The sequence below is a fragment of the Echiichthys vipera genome, assembly GCF_963691815.1.
Source record: "Echiichthys vipera genome assembly, chromosome: 12".
Lineage (NCBI taxonomy): Eukaryota > Metazoa > Chordata > Actinopteri > Perciformes > Trachinidae > Echiichthys > Echiichthys vipera.
In genome coordinates, this window is record NC_139837.1 from 9,696,860 (window position 1) to 9,724,386 (window position 27,527).

The following is a 27,527-nucleotide window of genomic DNA, read 5'->3' on the forward strand; positions in this document are numbered from 1 at the left end:
ACCATTTTCCCAAAGAAAAAGTGAGTGATAAACATCATGTATGTCCAAATTTATCAGCACAGATCCAAATCACTTCAGATGAAAGAATACAGGTTGTGAGTTCATGATCCAGTCCCATCGGTTCTGTCCTCAACTTCCGTGGCAGAATCACCCAATCTCCCTGTATTGGCATTTACACTGTTGGAAATGCTAAGTGCTCTTCACTGAATTTACGGAGTCTCCATCTTCAATTGTCCATAGTTTTCTTGCTGCGTCACTGTACAGCCTGCTCTCTGAAAGCTGCATCATACAACATAGTCCTCCATAATGCCTTGTTGATATTGGTCAACAGTTCACTCAGGCTGGTCTGCCAGGTCATTCTGCTCAAAGTATCTGCAAAAAACAACAAAAACAAATGGGCATAACTGCATGCATGAAGTGTTTAGCACGCAAGTTATATCTGACATAGTAATATATATAATTCAAATTGCAATATGGAGGTATAATCACAAAACAAATATGATATTGGTAGTTAGGACCACAAACTCAAATCTCTTACTCTCCTTGTGTTGGGATTGAATACAACCACTCATGCAGAGAGCTCTGATATATAAAATGCTATGTGACCTGACCAAAATAAACCACTCAGGACTCAGCAGCACTTTAGATACCTGGCGACAAGACAGATGAGAAGGTTGAGGGCTGGCAGTTTCTCATCATCCTGACTCTCCTGTGGAATCAGAAAAGCAAAAACATAAGCAAACAGTCTTTATTATCATAATGCAGGTTGAGGTGCTGTATAAATACTGTGAAAGTATCAAATCGCTCAATCTCTACAGAGAAATACACACAGCCCGTAATCGGAGACTGGCTTTACACGAACCGTCGGGACTTCTTTACGGTTATGATGGCACAACTACAGTACAGCAAACAAACATTGGTAGTATTACACAGAGGGCGGTGATAGTAGAGTCACACAGGCTGGAGGACACAGTGGTACAAACTGAATCATACCAATGTGCTGCGGAGCTGAGCGCATCTCCTGGCCAGCTGTCGGATGCACGAGTGGGCTTCGGGCAGCAGAGGCTTCTCCAGGCAGGCCAACAGAGCATACAACCAGCGACCCTATGACAAACAAACAAGTGATATGTAGACACACAAGAAACCAAACACGTTCACAATTACTCAGTGAGAGTGAAACATTACCTTTGATATCCCAAATGTGGAAAACAATAGATGGACCAGCTAAACATTGGGTGGTCAGAAGACAAAAGGGCTTATTGATGTTTTATCTTGGTTGGAAGAAATAAGCAGGTGCACAGTGTGGTTGTATCCCCTTTTGCTCAACATGCCAACATCCTGTTTATCACCAATGCCACACTAAGGGTCAAATATATATATATATATTTTAATCATTTTTGTCATCATGCTCTGTGTGTAAACCCGTTCCAGTCATTATATTGAAAACAATGTGTGATTGAAAAATGTGGAGTGGCTTAATAAACTAAACTCACCAACTGTGGAACGAACTCGTGTTCCTCGAACCAACAGATTAGAATTTCCAACACCATCAGCACTGTGGACTGTAGACACACACAGAGGGAACAAAGCAGAAGTAATAATCAGGCTGAGGAACTGGTTCAGAGTGCGAGCTAAGTGTGTCACTGAGGAGGCTACTTACCTGGTTCAGTCTGCTGACTATAGTGAGGAAGGGAGGGAAGCCCACCTGAGCAAAGACACATGCTTCGATTATTATATCATATTACATGCTCTTATATAATTAAAACAAACCTTTATACATTCATCAACAACACCTGATAACACATTTTAAAACTTAAAAGCAGGTCAGGATTTTAAGTTTTAAATCCGTCAACTAAACAACAATTAGTTCAATGAATCAGTCTTTATCCTTTTCATCGCACAGACGCAATCATACAACCTTGCTATAATCCAGTGCTGCCTCTGGTTCAGCGTCTGTGTGGCAGGACGAAGTGCCCAGATAGACCGTCTCTCCCAAACTAAATTTCATCCAGCCCTCCTCATCTGTGAACTTTGGCTGTAGGACACACATAAAATATACATTTTTAACAAATACAAAATCTCCTACTCAGTTTATCCTGTCTTATATGTATATCGATATTACATTTCTGGTGATTAGCATTCTGCTTAAGATTCAGAAATATATGGAACCTCAAATGTAATAGGAAGACATTTACACTTTTAACTATTGAATGAACTTTGAAACCATGCCAACTCCTCACCATCACTACATTGTCGTCCAGAGTGTGGCTGCTCCAGTGATTCCTGTTCTTTGTGATGCTCTGAAATGGAACAATGTCAGGTTTCTAACAGTGGTTTGGGTCAAGTGTAATGTACATGTGGTAGACTGGCTTAATTACAAAAAGAAAAAGACCTGTAAGTGGTTTCATTTGTTTTATTTTACCTGCCTGACATCTGAGAAGTTCCCAACTTGGTGCTGCTGCCAACTGAGGCTGGGGGAGAAACCCACTGGAGCGGCATGGCAACCTGCCACCTGAAACACAGACACTTTAGACAAGTGGAGGAATAAATGACACGTTTCTCATACATGCCAGCATCATCCATGTGTCTCTTGTAGCTCATTTACTGTATATTTTACGTAAGCAGGCCGGTGATTGGATTCTTGAATACTGAAACTGATGATTAAGGTTTTTTCTTTAATCTTCACCTAAAATAAACCGTATAAAATGCACCAAAAGGCGAACACCGCACTGTATGTTTATGCATTCTTTTGAAATGACATGACTCAGAGAACATTTACTCACAGAGGCATTAATTGTTTGTTTCTTCTTCAGTTTCTTGGGGTCAATCTGAGCAACCACCACCTCTGGACACAGTGATGCCTCCAACCTGGTGAAAAGATCCATCATTCAAGCGTATTAAACCTGGGGTAGGCAGTTTATTTTCAAAATAAAATCCACAATAGTTTGGTGGATGAGATGAGATGCGGTTGAAGATGAGATGAGTGTTCATCATAAAATCTGGACTTCTGCACCTCCGTTTGGCTCTGTTTTCAGACTTTAGACGATGTAGCAGTGATCGGAGACTGGTCATGCACAGGTCATTTTTAAAAAAGTGAGCAGTTCCTATTGGCTCAGGACAGAGAGGCAACAAAATGTCTCACTCCGCCTAAAAGTATGGCTTTTTGTTGTTGCTTGCAACTACTGCAGCAGCATTGACTGGCTAGAATTAACTGGCTCTACCTACAGCAACTGAAAAAAGAGAATTAAGACGTACAAGTCGACAGTCGTGGCATCTTTTTTTGTGAATCAAGTTGAGTGACGTGTGGGAATGGAAGCATGTAACACTGGCTGTCATAGTAAAATCCAGGGTTCATGGATCATACACCTGATTTAAGGTCAAATTCAAGCACTTTCAGGGTTTTCTAGCACCTTAGGGCTGTGATAAGTTACATATTTTTTACGAATAGAAGAGGAAGAATTACTTTATTTATCCCGCAACAGGGAAATAGAGTTTTTTCACTCTTATTATTAATCATGTTACACACACAGACCCGAAACACACACACAGACAGACAGGACCTATACATGCAATTAAGGAGAGATGTCAGAGCAGGGGGCTGCCAGTGACCGGCGCCCTAGTTGGGGGTTCGGTGCCTTGCTCAACAGCACCTCGGCAGTGCCCAGGAGATGAACTGGCACCTCTCCAGCCACCAGTTTACGCTCCATACATGGTCCACACAGGGACTTGAACCAGCGACCCTACGGTTCCCAGCCAATTCACCTATGGTCTGAGCTACTGCCCCCCCAGTGCAATGCAGATACAATTTACAAGCACTTTATCCAAAATTCAACATTAAAATTCAGGCATTTTCAAGGACTTCAAGCACCTGTCCGAACCCTGAAACTTCGACTTTCTGACTTTGGTACATGAACCTAGCTGATGAGTCCTCTACTATCCACCATATTTACACTATTCCCACAGGCAGCATCAGTGTAATACACGGTAGTTCCCAACAGAAACACACACTGACCAAACGGGAACCAGGGAACAGTTTAAGGTTAAAACTCACTGGACTTGTCGGAGGTATTCGCGGGGGTTTCTCGGAGGTCCCTTCAGGTCCAGCTCCTCCGCACTGGCTCCAAACTCAACGGGCAGCAGCCTCGGCATTAACTCCTCCACGTCAGACTTCATGTCGGAGCAACTGTAAGCTGACTTCTACCAAAACATACGAGGTAAAGATAAAGTTCTGCCGAGTGCAAAAGAAGCGTCCACTTTCTACCAAAACACTGACTTTATCAACCAACCGCTCACAAACTAGGACGCCATCTTGATTGGAAGCGCGGAGTGACGGCGTCATCTTTGTGCGCGGAGGCTTTTGGTTGTCATGGTGACAAAAGTGAATTATGGACGATGGACTTATTTCTATTTTTTTTTTTACAATTAAATTATCTAAAATATGATTAATTTGATCATTATCTAAGCAAAATACTTTATCCATAACATGATTTGGCTTAACACTATACCCGCCTTTTATATTTTTGAAGATTCAGATTTTAAATTATATTGACCACTATGGAAAACTTAAAAAAAAAATTAATAATAATAATAAAAATTATAATTATTAGATTTGATTAGATTTTTTGGAATCTCCATTATCTGCAAAGTGTATAGCACACAGAAGAAGTATCAATAAGAAACAATACATTGTAGAACAAATATAAAATATAAGAATAACAGGAACAATATATACATTATATTTTAAATATTTTAAATTGACACTAAGGCACACGACACACGACCGAAATTATTCACAGATGTAGAGATAAACATATATAGATAAACATGACATGTATCTATGACGGTCAGACAAACATAAACATAAATAAATATAAACAATCTTTAATGATTATACATCTTGATGGGAGTGGCAGCATCCGATAGATCTTAGGAGATGTTTTTAAAGTCATATTTTGAATCTATTTTTACTACTTTCTTGTATGATCATAGCTCTATATACTACAGTACTTTTTGCTCTGTTTGTTTTCACTTTTAGTGTGAATCTGCCTTCTGAGGAGGTATTATAATCATGTTCATCCGAAATTAAATAAAAACATTTATACAATACCCTTATTTAGGCGTTTCAGATTTCCTCCTTTAATTTAGCAGACCCTATACCTTTTTGTTTTTGTTATTCTTCATTTCTTTTTCTATGTTTTACTGTCTTTGTACATTTGAATGTATGTTATTATGATTTCTACATTTAGAAATACATTTTTGGTAGCCTATTGTGTTTAAATCTGGAACATAGAAAGCAATTTTTATACTGAATCTTTTCAATACCCAAATAAATATATAAATAAAAGCAGCACGCGCTGTTGAATGAGGGCTGAAGTCCACAAAAAGTCCACCACATAGCCTGCCAAACCAGGCCGCCATATTTGTTTGTTTTATTTCACTGTGAAATCTGAATAATAGAAGTCCATCTCTGATATTGAACTCAAATAAATTCAAATAAAAACCTTTGACCAGTGCCCAGATAATGTTCTTTTTTGCAGGCCGCTCTTGTGTGTTAATGATTATCCTCATGCTAGCCTTATATCTTATCTCAACGCTCTCATTTGCTATTGAGTCTTCATGACAGCCACAGCTTAGAGGCAATGTCCACTTGCCAGCACAACTGGCTGGAGTTATTCTGGAGTTATTATTATGGACATTTTCTCTTGATTCACTGCTGTTAAAACAACAACAATGGTGGTTTCACAGGCTTACAAACTCCTGTGGGGTGCAGGCGTAGTTTTTGTGATTTTACCTCACCTAAATCTGGGATTACTGTCTGACTACAAGATCTGTGGGGATTCTGAGTGTGAAAGTAAGTTGCTAATATACAGTGTAATCCTAGTTTATGGTATACAATTAGTTTGTGTGTAAATGCGCCTGTCTTCAAAGCTTTCTTTATGATGATAATCTGTTTTTCCTTTTTCATTTATACCTTTAATCCATTCATCCATTTCCTCTTTATGTCTGTGTGTCTTTGTACACGTGTGTGTGTGTGTGTGTGTGTGTGTGTGTGTGTGTGTGTGTGTGTGTGTGAGTGTGTGTGTGTGTGTGTGTGTGTGTGTGTGTGTGTGTGTGTGTGTGTAGGCCTGATGAGCAGAGTGCAGGCCACCAGGGACCACCGTGGTAAGGACTGCCGTTACCTGAGCTTCAGTCAGGGAGACACCATTTTTGTTTACCACAAACTGACGGGCAAGAGAGAGGACCTCTGGGCGGGCACTGTGAGTGTGATGTCTCCTACTCTTTCAATGTCTTTGTCTCACTCTCTCTCTCTCTCTCTCTCTCTCTCTCTCTCTCTCTCTCTCTCTCTCTCTCTCTCTCTCTCTCTCTTTAATGCAGAGCAAAATGTCTCACTACGCTTAAAAGTATGGCTTTTTGTTGTTGCTTGCAGCTACTGCAGCAACATTAACTGGCTAAAATTAACTGGCTCTACCTACAGCAACTGAAACAAAATGATTAAGACGTACAAGTTGACAGTCATGGCATCTTTTTTTGTGAATCAAGTTGAGCGACGTGTGGGAATGGAAGCATGTACCACTGGCTGTCATAGTATGCAGATGCAGAATATAATGAATAACGTATTCAAAAAAGTCCCTCATTTCAGGTTAAAGAGATTAGTCCTGATTATAATACAGACACTTTAGGCTCTCACCACTGATTAGCTAAGTTAGGTTAACATTGTACCTAAACACATTAAACACACAAGACTGAGAGACAGTATACTTGTCCTTTTTTTTGTTATCAATGATCCACGTATAAGAACTCATCTGCTTTTCGCGGACATAACAATTCATTCATTTTTTTCTCTACCGTATTGCTGATATTGTGGCTTATCTTACGTAATGTATATAGGAAAGGCAAAAATAAGCCTTGGACTTCAGGTTATTCCTTTTGGTAATTGATTGCAAGAACTATAATGTATGAAATTGAGTGATGTAAACATGCATGATAATGTTTTTGTCAGATGCAATTGTTATGTCCCTTATAATGTATAACCAAAATGCATTCATTCATTTATTATTGCTTAAGATGAACCATTCGACAAAGTGATTTTTGATTTAAAATCACCCACGAATGCTTTAAGTAGCTGTTGGCTGAAGCAAAGGCTGAGAGTGTTTAAAACAAATGCACAGCTGAAGCACAAAAATGCTTAAGTCTGGAGAAACATGTTTAATTGTTTGGATGGAGTGTGAGTAGTTGTGCTGAAAATGTGAAATTGTCAGTATAAGGGAATATAAGATTACAGTTAAATCTGACACCAAACCCTTAGCTAAGAAAATGTGTCAGGATTTTAAAATAACAGCAGCAAAATTCAGCCAAATATTGTTTTTCCATGTACCATATTGAATTCTTTCTTTCTTAAGAATTGAGTTCTTATAACATGTCTTTGTTGGCTATGGTAAAATCAGGCTCATAATAAATAGTTTTTTTTTAAAGGGATTAAAGCTGTTGACAACATCATGATTGTTTTGCATGACTTTGCTATAAACAGGTGTCTCAAACTGATCCAGTAAAGAGCCGCTGTGGCTGCTGGTTTTCATTCCAACCAAGCAAGAACACACCTGATCCAACAAATGCAACTGTGTGAAGGCGATTCAGCTGGTTGAATAAGTCGAGTCAGGTGTGTTCTTGCTTGGTTGGAATGAAAACCTGCAGCCACAGCAGCCCTTTACTGGATCAGTTTGAGACACCTGCTTAAACAATAGTAATCATGGCTGACACTCAAAAAGGCTCAAAAACAAAGGAAACCCTTAAAAGAAGTTAGAAAAATCTGCTTCATCATCTGCATTTCCTCCCCTCTTGATGGTTGTGCGCTCCTTCCTTCTATACTTCCATAATTCTGCTTCCTTTTGATTTCAGATTGACAAACACTTTGGCTATTTCCCAAAGGATGCCGTGAAAGAGGAGCAGGTTTACGTGACTGTGGAGAAAGTAGTGGAGACACAGGTAAATATATAGAGGCTCAGAAAAAAAACATACTCTTTAATAATAAATAACAGGTGATTGTAAATAAATAGAAGAGATAGTGAACCAGTATATGGTAAAGTACTTACCAGTAACGCTTTCTACCAAAGTTCTTATAATAAGCATTAGTGAATAGATAATAGGGGCTTCATAAGTCCTTATAAGATGCTTATTAACATGATTATGTGCTTATGAGACTATATTAGTGGTAATAATAGCTTCATAAACACATTTATTTACATTTATTAAAATCTATTATTATTATGCATTTATTAGCAGTAACTATTATAATAAAGGAGTTATTAACGAGGCGTTGTTCTTCCTTTAGATCCGGCTGCAAAAAGCATAGTTAATGCCAATAAATGCATAATCGTGCATTTCTTAGAAGTGCTTATCTAACAATAAATGTGTTTATGATGCTATTATTAACATTTATATAATCTTATTAACACATATTAATGTAAATATGCATCTTATAATGACTTATAAGGCGGTTATTACCTGTTAACAGTTATAGAATAGAATAGAATAGAATAGAAATACTTTAAATTGCAGTGTAACAGCAGCATTACACACATATAGAAATACAATATAAAAGATACCTAAAAAATAAATACACACGAATAAGAGGTCTAATTGTAGTGCAATATGTAAACATATAATACTATATTATATTATTATAAATAAGAATAATATATTATTGTTATCACAGGACCCTGGTATAGAGCATTATCATATCTACCTCTAGATTACTTGTTGTTGTTCTTATTATTAAAGTGCCCTAACTTCCTGTCTCTTCATTCAGAAATATGATTTCTTCTGTATGGATGAGTTGGGTTACCCCATTGACTCCAGTCATCTGGACAGTGGTGAGGATGATGGTGATGATGATGATGATTGGAAAAACCAAAACCAGGACCCCAAACTCACCCAAACCACTCAATACACCTATGACACAAATGCTGAAATTCCTGCAGATGTCTCAACAGAATCTCCAATTTCAAGACAGGAAGCTGACAGCGCATCGACAGAAGAGGACCGACACAAAAACACCAATGCTGAAGCTGCTGCTGGGACTCACGATGAAGCACGGGAGACACCTACGGCTCTGAAGGAACAAGGTGGGTCTGCCCCCTCTCCCTGGCTCGGTTCTTCAATGACAGGATGGTTAGGTCTGGCTAAAGAGGAAGAAACTGCACCTTCAGCCGAGGGAGAGAAAAGGGAGACGAGAGAAGAGATGAAGACCGAAGCTTCTGTCGCTTCTTCAGTGACAGGATGGCTGGGGTTGGGAGGAGAAGGAAAACCCGATGATGCCATGAAAAGTAATGACGAAGAAGACAGGGAAACTGCTGATTCTTTCACTTCAACTATGACCGGGTGGCTCGGCTTCGGGGGACGGAAAGAAACGGATCGTTCTGCGGAAAAGGCGCAAGATGAAGAAAGAGAACGCGAGGAAGAAAAAGAACAAGTCGAGACATTCAGGAGTAGGAGGATGTCTCTGGACCTAGAAGGCAGCCAATTACACGTGGAGGAGGAGAAGAAAGAGATGGGAACATTGGATTGGCTAGGAAACGGACTGTCAAGCACGCTGGGGTTTGGCCTGACCAATCAGGGGTCAGGGCAGACGACACCTGAAAGAGAGGGCAAGGAGACAGGCCAGGAGGACGCAGAACCGCCAGCATCTGGTTCTTGGTTGGGGATGGGGATCGGGGACATTTTAGGTTTCAGGGAAGGCAAAGGGGAAGTTGATGAGAGTACAGGAAGTGGGTTCAAGGAGACGGAAGAGGACAAAACCTTAGAAGAATCAGCAGGCGCAGAGGATGTGGATAACAGTGAATCTCAACCTGCGCTGACAGAGGAGGTGAGAAAGGAGACTAGCGATGACTCAAAGGTGGAAGAAACTCCAGAAGACCAAAATGCAGAGATCAGAGTCAACGCTGACAGTAATAATAAAGATATACATACTTCAGAAGATACAGTCTTACCTGAACATGCAGAATCCAAGACAATGGTAAGCATGGAGGGTAAAGATCATCAGACGCCCAAATCAATAGAAACCGAGAATGAGGATAATAACATGGATCCAGGAGAAGAAGAAATCAAGGCTGAAACTGAACAAGATCTTTTGTCAAAATCTGACATCGACTTAGGACCTGACTTGAGTTCTGTGGATTTAAATTTGATCTCCATGGGACAATCTGTGGGCGAGGCTGAGGACAAAACAGAGGACGCTTTCCCGAATCAGACTGATAACACAGACGAATCCACTGATATGATTCAAATGGGGAACAATTCAGAGACGGATGTACTTCACAGAGAAATGTCCACGACTGATGAGTCAGCAGAACAGAGTCAAATCAGCGGGGGGGTGGGAACGAGCGGTGGAAAGAGTAAGTCTTTCTTATTACCAGGTGCGGCCGAGGAGAGAAATGAAGCCATCTCCGGTGAGGATGACGCTGGGATTGACAATCACACAAAAGTAGAGACCCATCAGGCCGAGGCAGGGCAGGAGGGGGAGGTGTACGCTGTTGAAGGCAGCTCTCAGGAGTTTGGATCATCCCGTTCTTCCAATAGAAGTGGGGACATTATGTATGAAAAAGCCTCAGAGGAGGACAGAGTAATGTCTTCCATTAGTGAGAGCACAACACAGACGGTAAACAGTGCAGATCGGGACTCCACACATGCAGATGTGTCTCCACATGTGCAACAGGAGGCCACACAAAGTGACGGTGATGAGACTGAGGAAGAGGAAAAACAGGGCGAGATAGAAGATTTAGAGGAGGAGGAGAAACAGCAGGACATTAAGGAGATAAAGGAAGAGAGGAAACAACAGGAAGTAGAGTTAAATGAAGGGGAGAAACAACATGAAGTGAAGGTGATAAAGGAAGGGGGGAAAACGGAGGAAGTGAAGGCAATAGAAGAGAAACAGGAGGAGGTGGGGGAGATAAAAGAAGAGGGGAAACAAGAGGAGGCGGAGGAGATAAAAGAAGAGGGGAGACAGGAGGAGATGGAGGAGATAAAAGAAGAGGCGGAACACGAGGAGGTGGAGGAGCTGAAAGAAGAGGGGAAACTAGAGGTGGAGGAGATAAAAGAAGAGGGGGAACTGGAGGAGATAAAAGAAGAGGGGAAACAAGAGGTGGAGGAGATAAAAGAAGAGGGAACACTAGAGATGGAGGAGATAAAAGAAGAGGGGGAACAAGAGGAGATGGAGGAGATAAATGAAGAGGGGAAACGAGAGGAGGTGGAGGAGATAAAAGAAGAGGGGAAACGAGAGTTGGAGGAGATAAAAGAAGAGGGGAAACTAGAGGTGGAGGAGATAAAAGAAGAGGGGAAACTAGAGGTGGAGGAGATAAAAGAAGAGGGGAAACTAGAGGTGGAGGAGATAAAAGAAGAGGGGGAACAAGAGGAGATGGTGGAGATAAAAGAAGAGGGGAAACTAGAGGAGATGGAGGAGATAAAAGAAGAGAGGGAACAAGAGGAGGTGGAGGAGATAAAAAAAGAGGGGAAACAGGAGGAGGTGGAGGAGATAAAAGAAGAGCTGAAACAGGAGTTGACGGATGAGAAGGAAGAGGAAAAGCACAGGGAGGATGAGGAGTTAAATGGAGACGAGGGTAAGATAGAGGACATAAAAGAGGAGTTAAAGGAAGAGGAGAAGCAGCAGGAGATAGAGGAGTTAAAAGAGGAAGAGGTGGAAAACACCGACCAGAGTCCAGAGTCAGAGAGCAACGAGAAAGAGACACGAGACGAGAGCAGCTCGGAACCTGGGTTCTCTCAAACGTCCACACCGCCTGAAAAGAGACAGACGGAAGAAGAAAAAGAGGAGGTGGAAGAGGAGCAGGATGAAATGAAAGAGGAGCAGGCCGAGGGAAAGCAGGAGACAGAGAATGTGGAGGGCAAGAGGAGGAGCAAAGAGGAAGAGGGGAGCCTTAAATGTCCAAATGAGCTTTATCCTCCAGCCAGTGAAGACGGATTAGTGAGGGGCAGAGATGGAAAAGATTCTGCAAATAGGTTGAGCAAAAAAGATGAAGAGGCAGTGGAGAGAGGGAAGCAAAAAGTGAGTCCGATGGTAACAGAAGGCACAGAGAGACATGAGGATGTTCAGGCCGATGAGGGGAGGGAAGAGAAAAACGACGACTCAGGTGAGAGCGGCCAAAACAGCCTTCCTAATCAACTATCACACGACCGGACAGCTGAGGACAAAGATGATCAGCTGGTTCCCAGCCAGGAAGACAAGGAGGATAAAACCAAGACTGGAGCCATTGAAACCAGCAGTAATGAGAAAGTCGACAGGGAGATCGACTTTTTCAATCATGCCGGGATGAAAACAGACTGTTCTAATACGGTTTCTGAATTCAGGACAGAGGACGGAGTGGAGGTTTCAGTTTTGCCCAGTGACCCCGTTGAGGGGCAGTTTGGACAAAGCGCTCCGTCTGATGCTCTGAATAAGGACACGGCAGAGAGCGGAGGTGGAGGAGCGTTCGGCCTTTTCAAAAACGCCTTTAGCTATTTCAGCCAGACGCCCGTCACCCAAACCGAGGGAACCTCAGAATCTGCCCCAGTTTTGGATTCTGACACAGGCGAGACATCCCAGGCACAAACCTCCCCAGCTCCTGAACAAGAAGTGGATTCAACCACTGATTCAAGTCAGGTTCACGAGCAGGATTTGCACACAGACTCTCCCGTCACCCTGTCACACCCAGAGCCCCCTCCTCCTCCTCCCTTTACAGAGACCCAGACAGCATCTCCGTCCCCAACGCAGACCTATTCCCACCCTACAGAAAGCCCCCTCCAAACAAAAACCCTCTCCAAGCATTACAAGAACCTCCTCGCCCACATGAGCGCCGACGAGACGGCTATTTTGATGGAGCTCTTTGGGCGACACAAGCTGCAGTTTTTGGATTACATTTTAGGAAGCTCGGAAAGCATGAGCGATGACCCCGATCACGACGAATCCATAGTGCTGGATATAGAAAGACTTCTGCGTCATCACAGGGAGACGCTGGTCGCTCCTAGCTCGAGGCTCGCAGACGCACCACAGGAGGACAAAGAAAAGACCAGAACGCTCATCGCACTTCAGAAGCTAGAAATGCTGTTGGGAAGCGTGAGGGAGGCTTTCAACACAGGTGAATCCGACATCAGTAACACAAACCATCAAAGTATGCTACAGTGTGTCTACAAGGCCTCAAAAATCATTAATTAATTCAATATTCTAATGTTGGTGCGGGTTTGACTTGCAGTGATCTCAATCAGAGTGCGTGTGTTTCCATGTTGAATACAGCTGAGGCCAGCTGTGTTGGTGACTCCTGTTCAGCTCACAGCAAAGACCAGGAAATGGATGACAACACTCGTGAATGGATGGGGGATAAAGACAAAGATGGACGACTGAGTGGAGGCACGGGAATAGAGAGGGTGACTGAGGATGAGACAAAGGGAGAGAAGGGGGAAAGAGGTGAAGAGTCCCTTTCTCATATTCAGCCAGGATCACCACAGCCACTGGAAGGTACGGATGACTCATGTGTCCTTTAGTTAAGGATTGAAAGATGATTCAGAAATATTAGGAAACACGGTACGAGGAGGAGAGCTACAGTGCATTCCTGTGAACACACAACCTGGAACCGTAATGGCCCGAACATTATTTACAAATCCCATAAAGTGAGATTTACATGATATTTTAATTTTAAAGCAGCCTGAGGTTCACAGAGAAATGCACGCAGCCTGTATTACTGTCTCCTTAAATGAGCCGTCAGGACTTCTGTACAGTTGTGACGTCACAACTATACTATATATAGGTAGAAAGTGCAGTTACAGTCATTTCCCGGCTGCAATGATTGCGCAGAGACACTGAGACCCCAGGTGTGGAAGACCTGGAAACACTGACCAATCAGAGCAGACTGGACTTTTTCTAGAGGGGGTCTTAAAGAGACAGGTGCTAAAACGGAGCTCTTCAGACAGAGGGTGAATACAGGTATATTCAGACGGACAGTATGAGGAAAACAATGTGTTTTTTGAACATGAAACCATGTAAAGACTTTATTAGAAACCCCAAATAACAGCAGGAGCCTGAAAATTGTGAGTGTAATATGGGACCTCTAAAGACAAAAGCTGTGGGTTGAGTGCCACTTTATTAGGCACACCTGGTGCTTCGTAAAGTGTCAGTGTGGTCTTCTGCTGCTGTTCCCTCTCTGCTAGAAAGTAGGTGGTGTTGTGCATTCACAGATGCTCTCCTGCATTCCTCTGTAGTAACATGCGGATATTTGACTTACTGTTTCTCCTCTGACCTCTGGCATCAACGAGGCATTTGCGCCCAGAGAACTGCCGCTCACTGGATCTTTTCTCTTTTTGGGACCATTCTCTGTAAACCCTAGAGATGGTTGTGCGTGAAAATCCCAGTAGATCAGCAGTTTGTGAAATCCTCAGAGCAGCCCGTGTGGCACCAACAACCATGCCACGTTCAAAGTCACTTCAATCACCTTTCTTCCCCGTTCTGATGCTGCTTTGAACTGCATCAGCACATCGTCTTCACCTTGTCTACATGCCTAAATGCATGTGGTTGCTGCCATGTGATTGGCTGATTAGAAATTTGCGTTAACGAGCAGTTAATATATCATCGTGTCAAAGGTGGAAATCTTAGTTTAATTTCCATTATGTGTGTGACTCTAATTCCAGGGGTAATGAAGCAAATTCTGGACTTTGTTCATCAAATCACCGAAGACTCAACCACTCATGTTCATGCAGTGAGGGAGCTCCTCGTATGGCTTACTGTACAGGTAAGATTTACCTGAGGACTTTAATCCATGAAAGCAGAATGTAGGTTAAATCATCGCTAAAGGGTCAAAGACATAAGAGTCAGGTCTGTTCCTAAAATCCTTACATACGACGCAGAGACAACATAAATGTGGCTGAGAGAGGTGTTTTATTATAGTACAAATAGTGCATTAAAGGCATAGCGTAACAATTTAAACAAAAAAATCAATGGAGAACTACATTTAAACAATCTAAAACTGTCGTGGTGGGCTTACAGTAGTTGAATACATTTGCATACGCTGTGTAAAGGGCATCTTTGGGCCCTCTGACCCACCTGCAGGGGTCTATACAGCTTTTCTTTCAGTGTCAACATACTGTGGAGTGTGGTTCTTTAAGACACTGAACTTGTGATGGTGACATGTTGATCTAACACTCAGCCATGCCCACAGTATCAGCTGTCAAACTGGCTCGGCTCCCTCCCCATCACTCACATTCCTGGGTGTTGGTGGGTCTATTACACACTAGAGCCAGCTGGCAAAATACAAACCGTTTCAAATGTTTTAAGATTGAGAGGAACAGTGATTCTCCAGTTACAAATGGAGGAAAATGAGTCCCGGTCGGTGAGTACCTTTTGAAATATTTTGGTCAAGCAACCTTCCACGTAGCCTTTGTCCTACTTAGACCAGCTTGTTATGGCTATTACCCTGCCGCCGTAACTCAACACAGGTGACACATGGTCGTAACCTGCTTTAGAAAACAAAATGACTTTGGTGTAACAATATTATGTGTTAAGTTTGAAATAATCATGTAAGTTATTCTGGATGTGATCAAACATTGACATTGACAGTTCCCCATTAAAGTGCATTGACACCTGTTTAATTTGGTGTCACTTTAAAAGTGCTCCGATGTGCCAGTGTGGCATTTTACAATTGGTGACGTTGGGAGTGAACCACTTACACTGGCGGGGGTGTTGGCATAAACCACATGAGCCAGTGAGTGCTTAAACTAATGCATACATACTTTTTTATCATTCATATGTGTTATAAATGCGTTATTATTATATTTGTAAAGCAATATCAGTGTAGTTAAAACCGTGACTAGGAGTTTTAAAGAAAACCCAACACTAGTCCACCCCTATGACGTGATTTGACGTTTTAAGGGTCGGTGTTGTGAATAGGATGTGAAATCGCCGCTAGCCCGGTTGATGGTGTCATATCTGTGCCCTAATGTCAGTTTTTAAATGACATATATTACTACAATTATAACCAAATGAGATAATTCAGAAATGGCGGAACATACGGCAAGCGACGTGTTGGCCAGCAAAGCGGTGGACTTCCAGTCGACGGCGGAGGCTTACTACAGTATCGCCGTGGAGAAAGTGAAGGATGTACGTTATGTGGCAGGTTTCGTTAGCATGTCCTAACTAGCACACACAGCTGACATACATATAACGTAACCGACTGTGAACCAGTCTAAAACGGCTCAGTGTTGTTGCTGAGTACGTGTTTAAATTGTGTACAGCTCACGTTTAACTCCCTGTGTGTCGTGCAAGTGGATTTAACCAGCTGTCACGACTGACTGAGCAATTTCAACATCCAGAAAATCATCATAATCAAAGTTGTTACTCGAGTTTTTGTGTCAGGTACTCTATGTGTGTTTGTTGACTACCTAAATAGCATTTTAAATTAAATACAGCACCTCAAATACCTTCGTATACATCCAGAATACCTACAGTATAACGTGATTGAAATACAATATCTAACCGATTGACCTTAAGTTGGATTAAGGTTTATTTGTTGGTGTGTTTTTGTAAGTATTATTTTGTGTTATTTCCATGATCAAGGACAGCAGCATGTATTACTTACAAAGGTCAATTTGATGTCATGAAAAACAAACAATTTCAAACATTTCTAAATATCTTTTATTGTAAAATAGATATAAAATAGCAATGATTAAGTCAAATTGACCCAAAGGAACACCGATGCGACAAGTATGTGTACAGGACAATTCAAAATATAATCATGTCAATTTTAGGTTTCCCCGGTTGTCCCCTTAAATTAGGAAAAGTTATTTAATATGAAGCAAAATAAAATGATCTCAACCATTTATTTAGAGATGTTAATTATTGAATGGGGTCAAATTGACCCCAATGATAACAGGAGGGTTAAGATGATGTTTCAGACGTGTTTGTATCTTAAATGTTTTTTGGTCCTAAACCATTCAGTGCTTTTTAAACCTACAGAAGCATTTTAAAATCATTTCTTTGACAGACAGGACCCCAGTGTAAAGATCTGAGAACTGAAGTGATATGATCAACGTTTCTGGTCTTAGTGAGGAATAAAATAAAACGAAATAATCTAGTTGTTTGGCTGCTTTTAGAAGGAGCATCTCCCTACCTACTAGAGCAACAGCTGTTTTGTGGAGTTGCATGAAACCATCTCTAAAGTTTAAAATTGCATTCACTGCAGTTGATCTGAACTAGTTTGCAGGGCCGCACCGAGAAGACGATCCTTATGTCCACAACACTTATTCCATTGTGTACAATCCACTTAGTTAAATACAGTGAACCAAATGTTGTTCCCGGACTTGTTGTTGTTACAAGGATCACACACGTGTTCATTAAATCCAACTCCCAAAATAGACAGATCTCTCCTCTTCCTTCAGGTTGTATCGTCACTGCCTGATGACATCAGACCCGGGCCAGACTTGTACGGGGTGCCATGGGAACCAGTCATCTTCTCCAGTCTGGTGGGGCTGGTGACAATGCTGTTGTTCACCTGTAGATTTTACAGCTCTGTGAGTACACAGCCATGTGTATACGCATCACCACAAAGATTTTATATGCAGTTATATGAATTTGTAGTGGTACTGTTGATTCAGACACAGAGACCACATTTGTTCCATTTATTAACTTGTTCATCATCGTCTTACTATCATTTCTTCACAGGTCAAGAGCAGAATGTATCGAGGTAAATTCTCACTACTTATCCCTTAATTTTACATTTTAATGACTTGACAGAAACAGAACTAATGAATCACTAATCACTGCCAGTAATCATCTCTCTGTCCACTGTATATTAACCCATTGAGCAGAAATATGTCTGAAATAACTGAAAGATAATTTCAGTATGTTATAAGCTTTGTATTCCCTGTTTTCAGGTAAAGAGCGGTGGATGGCCGAGCAGGTTGCACAGCTGCTGGATGAGAAGTGTAGCGTCCTTCAGACTCTCAGCACATGTCAACAAGAGGTGGGTACTGGTGCCAATGCTGACTGATGACTGACTAGAGGCAGGGCCTGTTTTCAGCTGAGGCCAAATTCTTACAGCATGTTTCCATTTCATTTTTGTCATGGCTCGCACGAGTCTTACCCACATTTACCTAGATTTATTTCCTCATGTTTCCACTTGCAGTATGATGACCTGGAGAACTCACTGAGGGACAGTGGTATCTTGGCCCAAACTCAAAGGACAGAACATCTCGAGGTAAGGCAGAGAGAAAAAATAACTTAAGGGAGATTAAGACACGTTGAAGTGTTGGGTGAAGAGGTAGAGTGGTCATCCTTTGCTCCCCGGCTCCTCCTTTCCGCATGACGAAGTGTCCTGAAGTGAGATCCCTGAGCATTTAACCCAGCCTAATGTCTTTTGTTGTTCATAAGATTTAACTTAAGTCAGATTGTCATCTTTTAAATCCATGGTACGATTTAAATGGTTTACCCCAAAAAGCTACTGAGATTCTTTTTAGGGATTTTATTGTGTTTGCATTTTCCCTAATTGGCCTGACTATATCATTTCAGTTATGAACGCAACATTGTCATATGCTTTTATGTTGATATCACACACTTTTTGCTGGAAACAGCTTCCCACTGTGGCTGAAAACAGCACTATAAGAGCAGTGACCTGACCGAACAGCTGAACAATGAGCTGGAACTCACTATAGAGCTCTGTACAGCCAAGGGGAGCTGCATCTACATAAGATATAGATACATGATCTGTAGGCTCATCACTACGAGGGACCTCTTTCACATTGTCATGTGTCGTTCCATACATTATTATAAAAATATCGATTATAGCTGTTTTGTGGTTAAAGAAAATCTAAATTTGAACTGCACATTTTGACACTGATCTGACTCTTTTTATGTTCACTCCAAACTCTCTCACTCTTTTGCTCTCACTTGAACACATCTTGTCGTCTTGCTTCCCACAGGTCAAAGCCAGACAGTTGGGACATGCTAAAAGGGAGCTGGATAGGGATCTTGAACAACTTAAGGATCAACTGGACCAGCAGAGAGATCACAGGACAGAGCAAGAAAGGAGGGTAGGAGCACACACCACTATCCATAGTATCGAACTGTAACATCGACAATTGTTATTAAAAAACAAACATTTTTTAATAGGAACGGGAATCCATTGCCAGTGTTATATTGATGGAGTGGGTCAATGTTTTTGGGTTATCCCTCCAGATAGCAGCACTTGAAGATAGCATGAAAACATTAGAAGAAGAAACCAAAGACATGCAGTCCAAGGAAGAGCAGGTACCATTACCTAAACCTCTCCTCTCTGCACCTTCACTCTTTGTTGTCTCGTCTTTTCTCCCTCTGCTCTGTATCTCCATGTTTCACATTGTTGCTATATAATTGTCTCTAGGCACAAACCACTCTGAAAGTATACAATATGAACAGTGACAGACTACAGAGGAATCTAGAAACATCTGGAGAGGAAAACACACTGCTACAGGAGAGCAACGCTCAGGTAGGACACACACTTACAATTTGCTATGCAAGTGAGGTGGTTCTGCTTTTACATGGCTGAAATGAAAGTTTCTAAAGTCCTGCTTAGTCCGTTTGTTGCATTCAGTCCTTCATTTCAGTCCTCTATTCAACAAAATAGCTGAAAATCTTTGTCCTCCCATTTTCGTCTCTATTCCACCTTGTTCCGTCTCTTTCTTTGTGCAGTTGAGGCAACAGGTGGAGGGATGGGCAGAAAGAGTGAGTGAGCTGGAGGCGGAGATGAGCAGGTGTGAGGTCGCCCACAGCGGGATGCTGCAGGATGTGGCCAACAAGGATGAGCGTATAACGGTATGGTTGGTTCTAGCATTGATATATATTTAAATTGTATATTGTAGGTGGTTTCTTCTAATATACTTCTTTACACATTTTCTATTAAAAGTCATATTTACAACAATGGAAAAACTCCAGAACTACCACAGAAGAAGAGCATAAACTGAGATCAACTTAAAGGTCCCATATTGTTTAAAAAAAAGGGAGATATGACACAGAAATATGTGTATGCTCCCAGTCCTTGACAGACCGGCTGCTGAGCATGAAAGGCTGGGATTCAGACTTGGCGGAGGAAGGTGAGGAAGGGGGAGAGAAGGAGGCGTCCAACGGTACAGCAGGGAGAGGAGAGGAGAATGGAAGAGGAGACATTGTGGACACACAAAGCCATCTCCAGAAAGTCCAGAAACTTATCTATGCCGCTAAGGTAATTGACCAAAATGAACACAAACACGCAGTGATAATGACATTGAGGTGTGGAGACTGGAGAGCTAAAAACACGTTGTTTTTATATGTGTGTGTAGCTGAATGCAGACCTCAAGTCAGTAGATGAAGACAAAGACAGATTATTTGCCAAACTGAACGATGAAGTCAAAGCTAAGGAAGACCTGCAAAGTGAGTTGTTTTGCTTTACTTGAGTCAGTAAGAATGCAAACAAATCAGAGGTTGAATAGTAATGTATATAATCTGCACAACAAATAACATCTGAGTGTGTGTTTTTGTTTTTCCCTCTAGTGAGCATTAAGGAGCTGGATAATGAGAAAGTATCTCTGCAGTCAGAAAGTGAACAGTACTCAGATCAGGTAGCTGCCCAAAACTATGTATCAGTGTGATATTTTATTTTGTTTTTGTTCTTATTCATTCTCTTTTAGGTTAATTTCTCTTCTTAACATGTACAGGTCCAAAGATTACAACAGAAACTTCAGATTATGACAGAAATGTACCAGGAGAACGAGCTCAAGCTACACAGGTAACAGACACAAGGATGCATGTGCGGAGAAGTTGGAAGAGCAAAGCTGTAGTATTCGTACAGGATGTTGATGATTGTGCGCGTCTGCAGGCTGCTGACGGTGGAGGAGAAGGAGCGCATGCAGAAGGAAGAGAAGTTAAATAAAGCCGACAAAAACATCGCATTGGCCATGGAGGAACTCACCAACTATAGGTAGCCGCTATCACCCGACACACTGACAGGATGCAATGTGCACAGTGAGCCTCTCGTGCACCGAGACACCTTCAGAGTCTCACCCGTACATCCCCTTTTTTCTTCAGACAACGAGCAGCAGAGATGGAGGAAGAGCTGGAGAAAACCAAACAGTCTTACCAGACGCAAATATCAGCACATGAGAAGAAGGCGCACAATAACTGGGTTAGTAAAACACCTCAAAATCATGCAAATAAATGTAGATCTATGTTGTGTGTCTCTAGAGTCTCGTAATCTACGATGTTATGAGTGCTGTATTCAAATGACTTTATGTTTACGGTGTAGTCAAGCACTGTCTTGACTGTATTTATGTACATATGTCATGTTACTGATTTTGTCTTGATTTTAAAGCTGGCAGCCCGAGCAGCAGACAGAGAGCTGGCAGACATCAGGAGAGAGAACGCCCTCTTCAGACAGAAGTAAGCACACACTGACTGAACTTCAGTTAAGCGCACAATAAGTAATTCATGGCTGCTAGGGCCGGATTATCCGCAGAGGTCTTCTCCGCTCCAAAACAAATACACCAGGTGATTAAAACCGATAAAAATGCTGATTAAAGAAGTTTCTACCATGCTGTTCCGAGGACACGGGACATCCCGAGAGGGGCTGTGAGCTGAACTGCTGCTAACGTTTGCTCAGCTTGTTTCTCTGATAACTTAAGATCCAGGCGCCTTGTTACTAATGATCTTTCATCCGGTTAAGATTTAAAAAGTGTATTGTAAAAATATGTTGGCTAAATTTGGATAAAGAGTGTGACAACTTCTGGCAGACAACCACAATGTTGACGCGCACACAAAGGGATACGACCTAGAATAAAATGACAGATTACTCTGGTTGGAACGTTGTTGGAGCGTTTAGGATAATGTTAGTACACAACTCAACAAAATATATAACTGGTCTTGTTGTTTTTAGACATTTCAGTGCAGAAAAACTACATTTTATACCTTTAACAAAAGGTTAAGGTGAATTAAAAAATCGCCATTCATTGTGCTTGAATGTCTGTTTTTGTTTTTTGTTTGTGTTTTTCTTTCTGTTTTGTAAACCATCTTTGAGTTTACAGAAAAGCATATAAATACAATTTATCTTTATATACTGTACAAATTACCAGAAAATGTTTGTCATGTGTTGACCCCAGTTGTGTTCGTTTACAGGCTGACAGACACACAGTTCAAACTCGACACTCTCGACAAAGATCCCTACGCCTTGAACAGCCTGGCTAGACCCCTGCCTTTCAGAGGTTAGGACACACACGCACAAACCAAAACATGCATTATTCAGATAACATCATATGCTGTGGCTAATCGACAGCAGAGATTAATTTAACTCTGCACTCATTGTTCTATCCTTAACGTCCAGCTGAAAGGTCACCGTACGGTCCCTCTCCTCTGGGTCGACCTGCATCTGAAAACAGAGCTTTTCTGTCTCCTCCTACATTAATGGATGGACCACCTGCTAGACTGTCTCCTCGAGGTACACACACACACACACACACACACACACACACACACGCAGAAATCCACATACCATATATAGAGAGACAGCTGCAGCTGTACACCAAACCAGATAAGACCCCCTAGAATGATGCATTAAAAACACAACCACGGGGCGGCCGGTGGCTCAATCGTTACAGCAGCCGCCCCATGAAAAGGGGCTGAAGGTCCTCGAGGCAGGGGCCGCGGGTTCGACTCCAACCTGTGGCCCTTTGCTGCATGTCTCCCCCCCTCTCTCTCTCACCCCATTTCCTGTCTGTCCTACTGTATAAAGGCTTGAAAACTGGCAAAAAAAATTCTTAAAAAAACAACAACACACAACCACTACAGTACGAACATTAATAGTTGTCGTCATTCTTTGGTTCAGGACATTCTCTTAATGTCTTCTAATGTTATAGTTATTTGAAGTACAGCTGTCCTTCTGTATAAGATATTTGCTAACTCAGTCTCCCAAAGTCACCACAACAAACACTTGCAGCATGTTGGAGATTTCCCGCTGCTTGTAGCATGATCATCTGTAGATGCCATAGTAGCATGGTCTGTATGCTGGCATGCTGTTAGCACTCCTGAAAGTTGATGGGGAAAACAGTGCAATGTGATGATAAATCTTAAATCACAAAACTTTAGTCTCTGTCTTGCAATCACACTCTTTCTGACCTAATTGTCTATTTTTGTCTGCGGCCGGTTGGTACTGCTTCTTTCTTTCTCTCTTCTCCTCTCTTTTTCTCTCTCACGCTATCTCTCCTTTCCTCCCTCTTTTCCCTCGTACCGTCTCTTTCCTCCGGTTCTTTCCTCCACAGTGTCTCGTGGTCCAACGGAGCCCCCAGGTGGCCACATTGAGACGGAGCGGAGTGGAGGTCCTCATTCAGACAGTGGCTCTATCTCTCCAACATGGGAGAGAGATCGCAGGGGCCCCCCACCAGGACCTCCTGGACCCCCTGGGCCCCTTGGACATCCAGGTGCGTGCGAGAGAGACAGACAGACATGGAGTGAATCAGTAATGTCTGGTAGGTCGTTAGCCTGCCTCTGAACATAGCAAGGATTACAGTTAAGATCAGGGTTATTCAGTTAAGAGGTCCAATTACTAAAGTTCCTCCCAGCGAAGGGCCAGACCTCATAACGTCTTAAACTGTGTGATAGTGCCTGTCTCTAAGGCTATCTTTACCATAAACAGACTTAGTCATAGCACAATGAATTTAAGACCTACATTTCAAGTAAATGAAAACAAGACAGAGTTTTCTAGATAAAAGAGATAAATAAGTATGTAGGTGCTCATCTGTGAGCCTGGAACCGTACTGACTTTTTATAATGTCCATAGTGGAGAGAGTTGACTCCCGAATCCAGACATGATCAAGGTGTGTAGAGCTACTTGGTTAAGACCAGGGGGAAGTTGCTCTCATTGCTGTCATCTCTCTCACATCTCCCGAGCAAACTGTCTGCGCATGGTAAACAGTCAATTGGATCAGAGGTCAAGGGTCCAGACAGAACGGTCATTTGGTCCGGGTCCAGGCCACGGTTATGCCCGATTTAGATCATGTTGTAATAAAATAATGTGTTTCATAGTTTGCCCCAAAACAAAGCAGGTAAGTGGCCAAGAGTTAAAACTCCTCAAGAGGATTTCACCAGCATTTCCACTTGATGAGGATGCAATAATACAACTGTTTAAAAGAGCTGTATTGTGATGTGTATAATACATTCTATTGTGTCTGTATTTAACTGTGGTCCATTGTTGGGGGAAAAAAAGCCCACTAAAGGTGACCTAAAAAGAAACATGGGCTCAGACTCTTCATCTGCTGCGCTGTTTCACTGCTGCCACCAGTTAGGTGCAAAGAGCAGTTGCGCAAATGTGAACGGTAGAAGAAAAACTCCTCAAATTATCATAAGAAAAAACTAAAATACTAGCACTGACGTGTGATGAAACGGTTCTATTCCTGCTCTTGTGTATCGAAGTGAGAACCAGACTTCAGACCGGAGCGAGGAACATTTCCTTTCTTATGCCCTCTGTAGTGGCACTGCTGCATTTCTCCTGTATTCAAGACTCATTTCTCCATTCTTCATAGTCATTGTTCAATTAGTCATACACATTATTTATACATGTGTACCTGGATTTGGCTCAGGCCCAATATTTCATGTATGTTCTAAAGGCATTGCTGTATTGTGCCTGCACACTGTTGGGAACTCAAAAGGTCTTTTTCACAGCTCATAACATGAATTCAAATGGACTCGGCCATTATAAAGGTTATCAGTTGCACCTGTGTTTGACCGACAGTCAGTGATATAGTGTGCATGTGCATGCTAAATGCATGTTGACAGTGCATGTGTTCAAGGCATTTTGACTTATGACACTGGAAACTACAGTTTTCTATGTGATAAAGGCGTTAAACAGATCACAGATACCGAGAGGGGACGCAACCTCTGATACTACCAACATGACACTGCAGATTAGAGCTTTGTTTGACTTATTTACAGCTTTGTAAAGAGCTGTTGATATTATTTACTTCACACATCTTAGTGTATTCTTTCTCTCTCACTGTGTCTGCCTCTCAGGCTATATGTTCCCAGAACCAGGAGGTCCGATGTTCAGGAGACCTCCTCCAGGGGCTATGGGTCTTTTGCCTCCTCCTGGCTCTCTCCATCCTAGGGGTCTCCCCCCTGGACCCCCCCACCCTGCAGACCTGGCAGGTGAGTCACTGTGATCTGCATGGCGGCTCGTCACTCCTACAATATGTTCTCATCTCCGTACTGTCCTGCAATATTTAACTCTTTTGCACTGTAAATATGTGAGCCTTAATGTGCAACACAAACAAAACACACATGAAAACATTCAGTTCATTATGGTTCATTTCCTTTATTCATTTTTTTAATGCAGATGGCTCCTACAGAGAAAACAGCCATGGGCCTGGTGATCAGGAACACAGAGAGGTAAGAGCTGGATTCATGCGTGTTTGATGTGTTTGGATCTGTGCTCCAGCATCTGTAACCTGTCTGCACCTGTGTCATTAGAGTGGCCCTGGTGATCGAAGGACTCCCCCTGAAGCTGATCCAAGGATGGGGGGCCCACCCCCTCCTGGACCCATGATGGGACCGATGGGCCCAATGGGCCCCATGGACGGTCCCTTTCCTCGTAGAGCCCCCTATGGACCTCCACCTCCTGATTTCTACCCTCCAAGGGGACCTGGGGGCCCTCCCATGATGCCTAGTAAGCAGTCATACCTACCTTCAACTTTTTAGTACCATATTTTCTCTGAATAATAGGAATTTGATTTATATAGCACCGTTCAAATCAAGTTACAAAGTGCTTTATGAAAAAAACATGATAAAAGAAAGAATATCCAGAACGTAAGATATAACAATATACAATAATATAAATAGTTACAAAAAAGATCATAAGTTAAGAGTCTTAAGAAAAGATTTAAAAGAAGATATTGATGAAACTAATCAATGTCATCGAGTTAAACCAGAACTCTTTCCATTTCCTCTTTCTCCAGTGTGGGCCCCCCCACCTCCAGGGATGATGTTCCCTCCTCGTTTCCCTCCCGGTGGACCTCCTCATCCTCACTTCGCTCCCCCCATGAGGCCCCCACTGTCAGACGGCCACCCACATCCTCCCATGGGTCCTCTCCCTCCTCAGCAGTCCCTCCCCTCCCAACCGCACAGCCAGTCGCCAGAGGAGCACACACCCTCGCCGGAAGACGCCATTTGAGCCTGACAAGGTTTTTTTTCCACTCGAACTGCAACACGACGCGTTTCTGGTTAAAGTTGAACTCTGAGGTAGATGATTCGTTGCGGATTTCCATCGTTCTATTTTCTCTAACATCTACATATTAACCAGAAGGATGTATTTAATGAAGAGTGTTAGTGCAGCGGGAACCATCGGCCTTTATTGCTGTCTGTCTGCTTCTGTTCTGTTCACCTCCTCGCTTCTCTCCTCTCTCTCTTCTGCCCTGTCACTTGCCTTTTTTCCTTTCTCTTACTCTCGCATCATCCGGCTACATTCCCTGTGAAGGTAGTTCCTGTCGTGCAGCCACAGTGACAGCGAATATGTTGTCATATGACTTCACAGGCAGCTTAATCTGCACGGTTGGAATGTTGCCATGTGAACCAGAAACAGCTGCTTGTTCGTTTGACAATGTCAGAAAGGTTTTTAATGGCACTTAGGCTGAAATGTGTGCATGTAGTAAGGCTGTACGTGTGTTATGTGGCATGTTTTAGGTTTGGCATCAGTCAACATTTCATCCTGACGGGCACAACAAGTGATATTTAAATTAATTGTGATTTTTTTTTAAAGGCCTAATACAATATATTTTATCATACCAACGCTCTTGCTATTGTCACCATAATTTTTAAAAATGTAGCTATTTGGCATCTGCGTTGATGTCGACGTGGATTCGACTACACTTAAATCAGATCACGTCAGGTCTTGTTATGTCTGCGACTGAATTGAGAGGATCTTAACCTCTAAATATTCCTCAGAGCTCAAATGAGACAGTTTCTTAAAAAAAGTCCATCAGTGAATTTCACCGGCTTCCCTTTAGAATAATGCCTTCATCAGCAAAGCTTTTATTTCAGACAACAGCAAGTAAACAGTGCTTTGGATTATGTTTCAGTGACTTGCACATGGCCTAAGCGTGAATAAAGTGGCTTATAGTAGCCGCTTGTATTTTGTCAAAGTAAGCTGTGACTCATCCTGGCAGTCACAGAGCGGTGGATTAAATGGACCGACTGGAAGACAGAAAGATGACACCCATGTGAATTTTGTAAAAAGTGATTATTAATAGATAAATAAAGACTGTTAAATTGTCAATGTCTCCGTATTTCACTAATGTATTAATGCCCATTTTGCTTTGCTTGGACCAAAATCATCAGGAGGCAACAGGGGTCTTTTCTATAACTGAAAATATTTTGTTATTGTAGCCTTGTTTGTACGGTCACATTCATTTGTTATTATGATGAACTACCTCACCAAACTCTTATACATTTAAATATTTTTAGTTTGAAGGTGAACAAAGTCTAGAAAAATCTAGAAAATAAATTTGCA

At 42.1% G+C, this 27,527-nt stretch overlaps 2 protein-coding genes across 4 annotated transcripts; one reads left to right on the forward strand and one right to left on the reverse strand.

Moving 5' to 3' along the window:
• gemin2 (gem (nuclear organelle) associated protein 2) lies at positions 1-4,298 on the reverse strand. Its single transcript, XM_083924658.1, has 10 exons — positions 4,052-4,298; positions 2,784-2,868; positions 2,423-2,512; positions 2,241-2,300; positions 1,919-2,035; positions 1,661-1,705; positions 1,494-1,562; positions 994-1,104; positions 651-709; positions 1-372 (listed from the first exon to the last, which is right to left on the reverse strand). The coding sequence occupies exons 1-10, from the start codon at positions 4,171-4,173 to the stop codon at positions 333-335; spliced, it is 798 nt and encodes a 265-aa protein (XP_083780784.1). The 5' UTR covers positions 4,174-4,298; the 3' UTR covers positions 1-332.
• An 11,650-nt stretch (positions 4,299-15,948) lies between these two features.
• On the forward strand, positions 15,949-27,227 carry mia2 (MIA SH3 domain ER export factor 2). 3 transcript variants are annotated; one of them, XM_083924655.1, is made up of 23 exons: positions 15,949-16,132; positions 17,410-17,541; positions 17,693-17,714; positions 17,905-17,993; positions 18,156-18,227; positions 18,949-19,059; positions 19,205-19,276; positions 19,389-19,493; positions 19,697-19,819; positions 20,040-20,225; positions 20,323-20,413; positions 20,534-20,601; positions 20,698-20,768; positions 20,859-20,960; positions 21,068-21,164; positions 21,351-21,418; positions 22,151-22,236; positions 22,356-22,469; positions 23,290-23,496; positions 25,037-25,171; positions 25,359-25,411; positions 25,493-25,688; positions 25,978-27,227. In XM_083924655.1, exons 1-23 carry the CDS (start codon positions 16,031-16,033, stop codon positions 26,190-26,192), a joined length of 2,517 nt encoding a protein of 838 aa, XP_083780781.1. In that variant the 5' UTR covers positions 15,949-16,030; the 3' UTR covers positions 26,193-27,227. The 3 variants fall into 3 exon arrangements, with proteins under 3 accessions (XP_083780781.1, XP_083780782.1, XP_083780783.1); XM_083924656.1 differs by having other exon boundaries at positions 23,290-23,448; XM_083924657.1 differs by lacking the exon at positions 23,290-23,496.
• Positions 27,228-27,527: the final 300 nt, after the last annotated feature.

Excerpts from the sequence above, each read along its gene's own strand:
- gemin2 (XM_083924658.1), bottom strand. The coding sequence starts at position 4,173 with ATGAAGTCTGACGTGGAGGAGTTAATGCCGAGGCTGCTGCCCGTTGAG. Across the intron at positions 2,869-4,051 it reads GAATACCTCCGACAAGTCCA|GTTGGAGGCATCACTGTGTC; the intron begins GTGAGTTTTAAC and ends TCTTTTCACCAG. Across the intron at positions 2,036-2,240 it reads TGGACGACAATGTAGTGATG|CCAAAGTTCACAGATGAGGA; the intron begins GTGAGGAGTTGG and ends TGTGTCCTACAG.
- mia2 (XM_083924655.1), top strand. The coding sequence starts at position 16,031 with ATGGCGGAACATACGGCAAGCGACGTGTTGGCCAGCAAAGCGGTGGAC. Across the intron at positions 20,602-20,697 it reads GTGAACAGTACTCAGATCAG|GTCCAAAGATTACAACAGAA; the intron begins GTAGCTGCCCAA and ends TAACATGTACAG. Across the intron at positions 21,165-21,350 it reads AGAAGGCGCACAATAACTGG|CTGGCAGCCCGAGCAGCAGA; the intron begins GTTAGTAAAACA and ends TTGATTTTAAAG.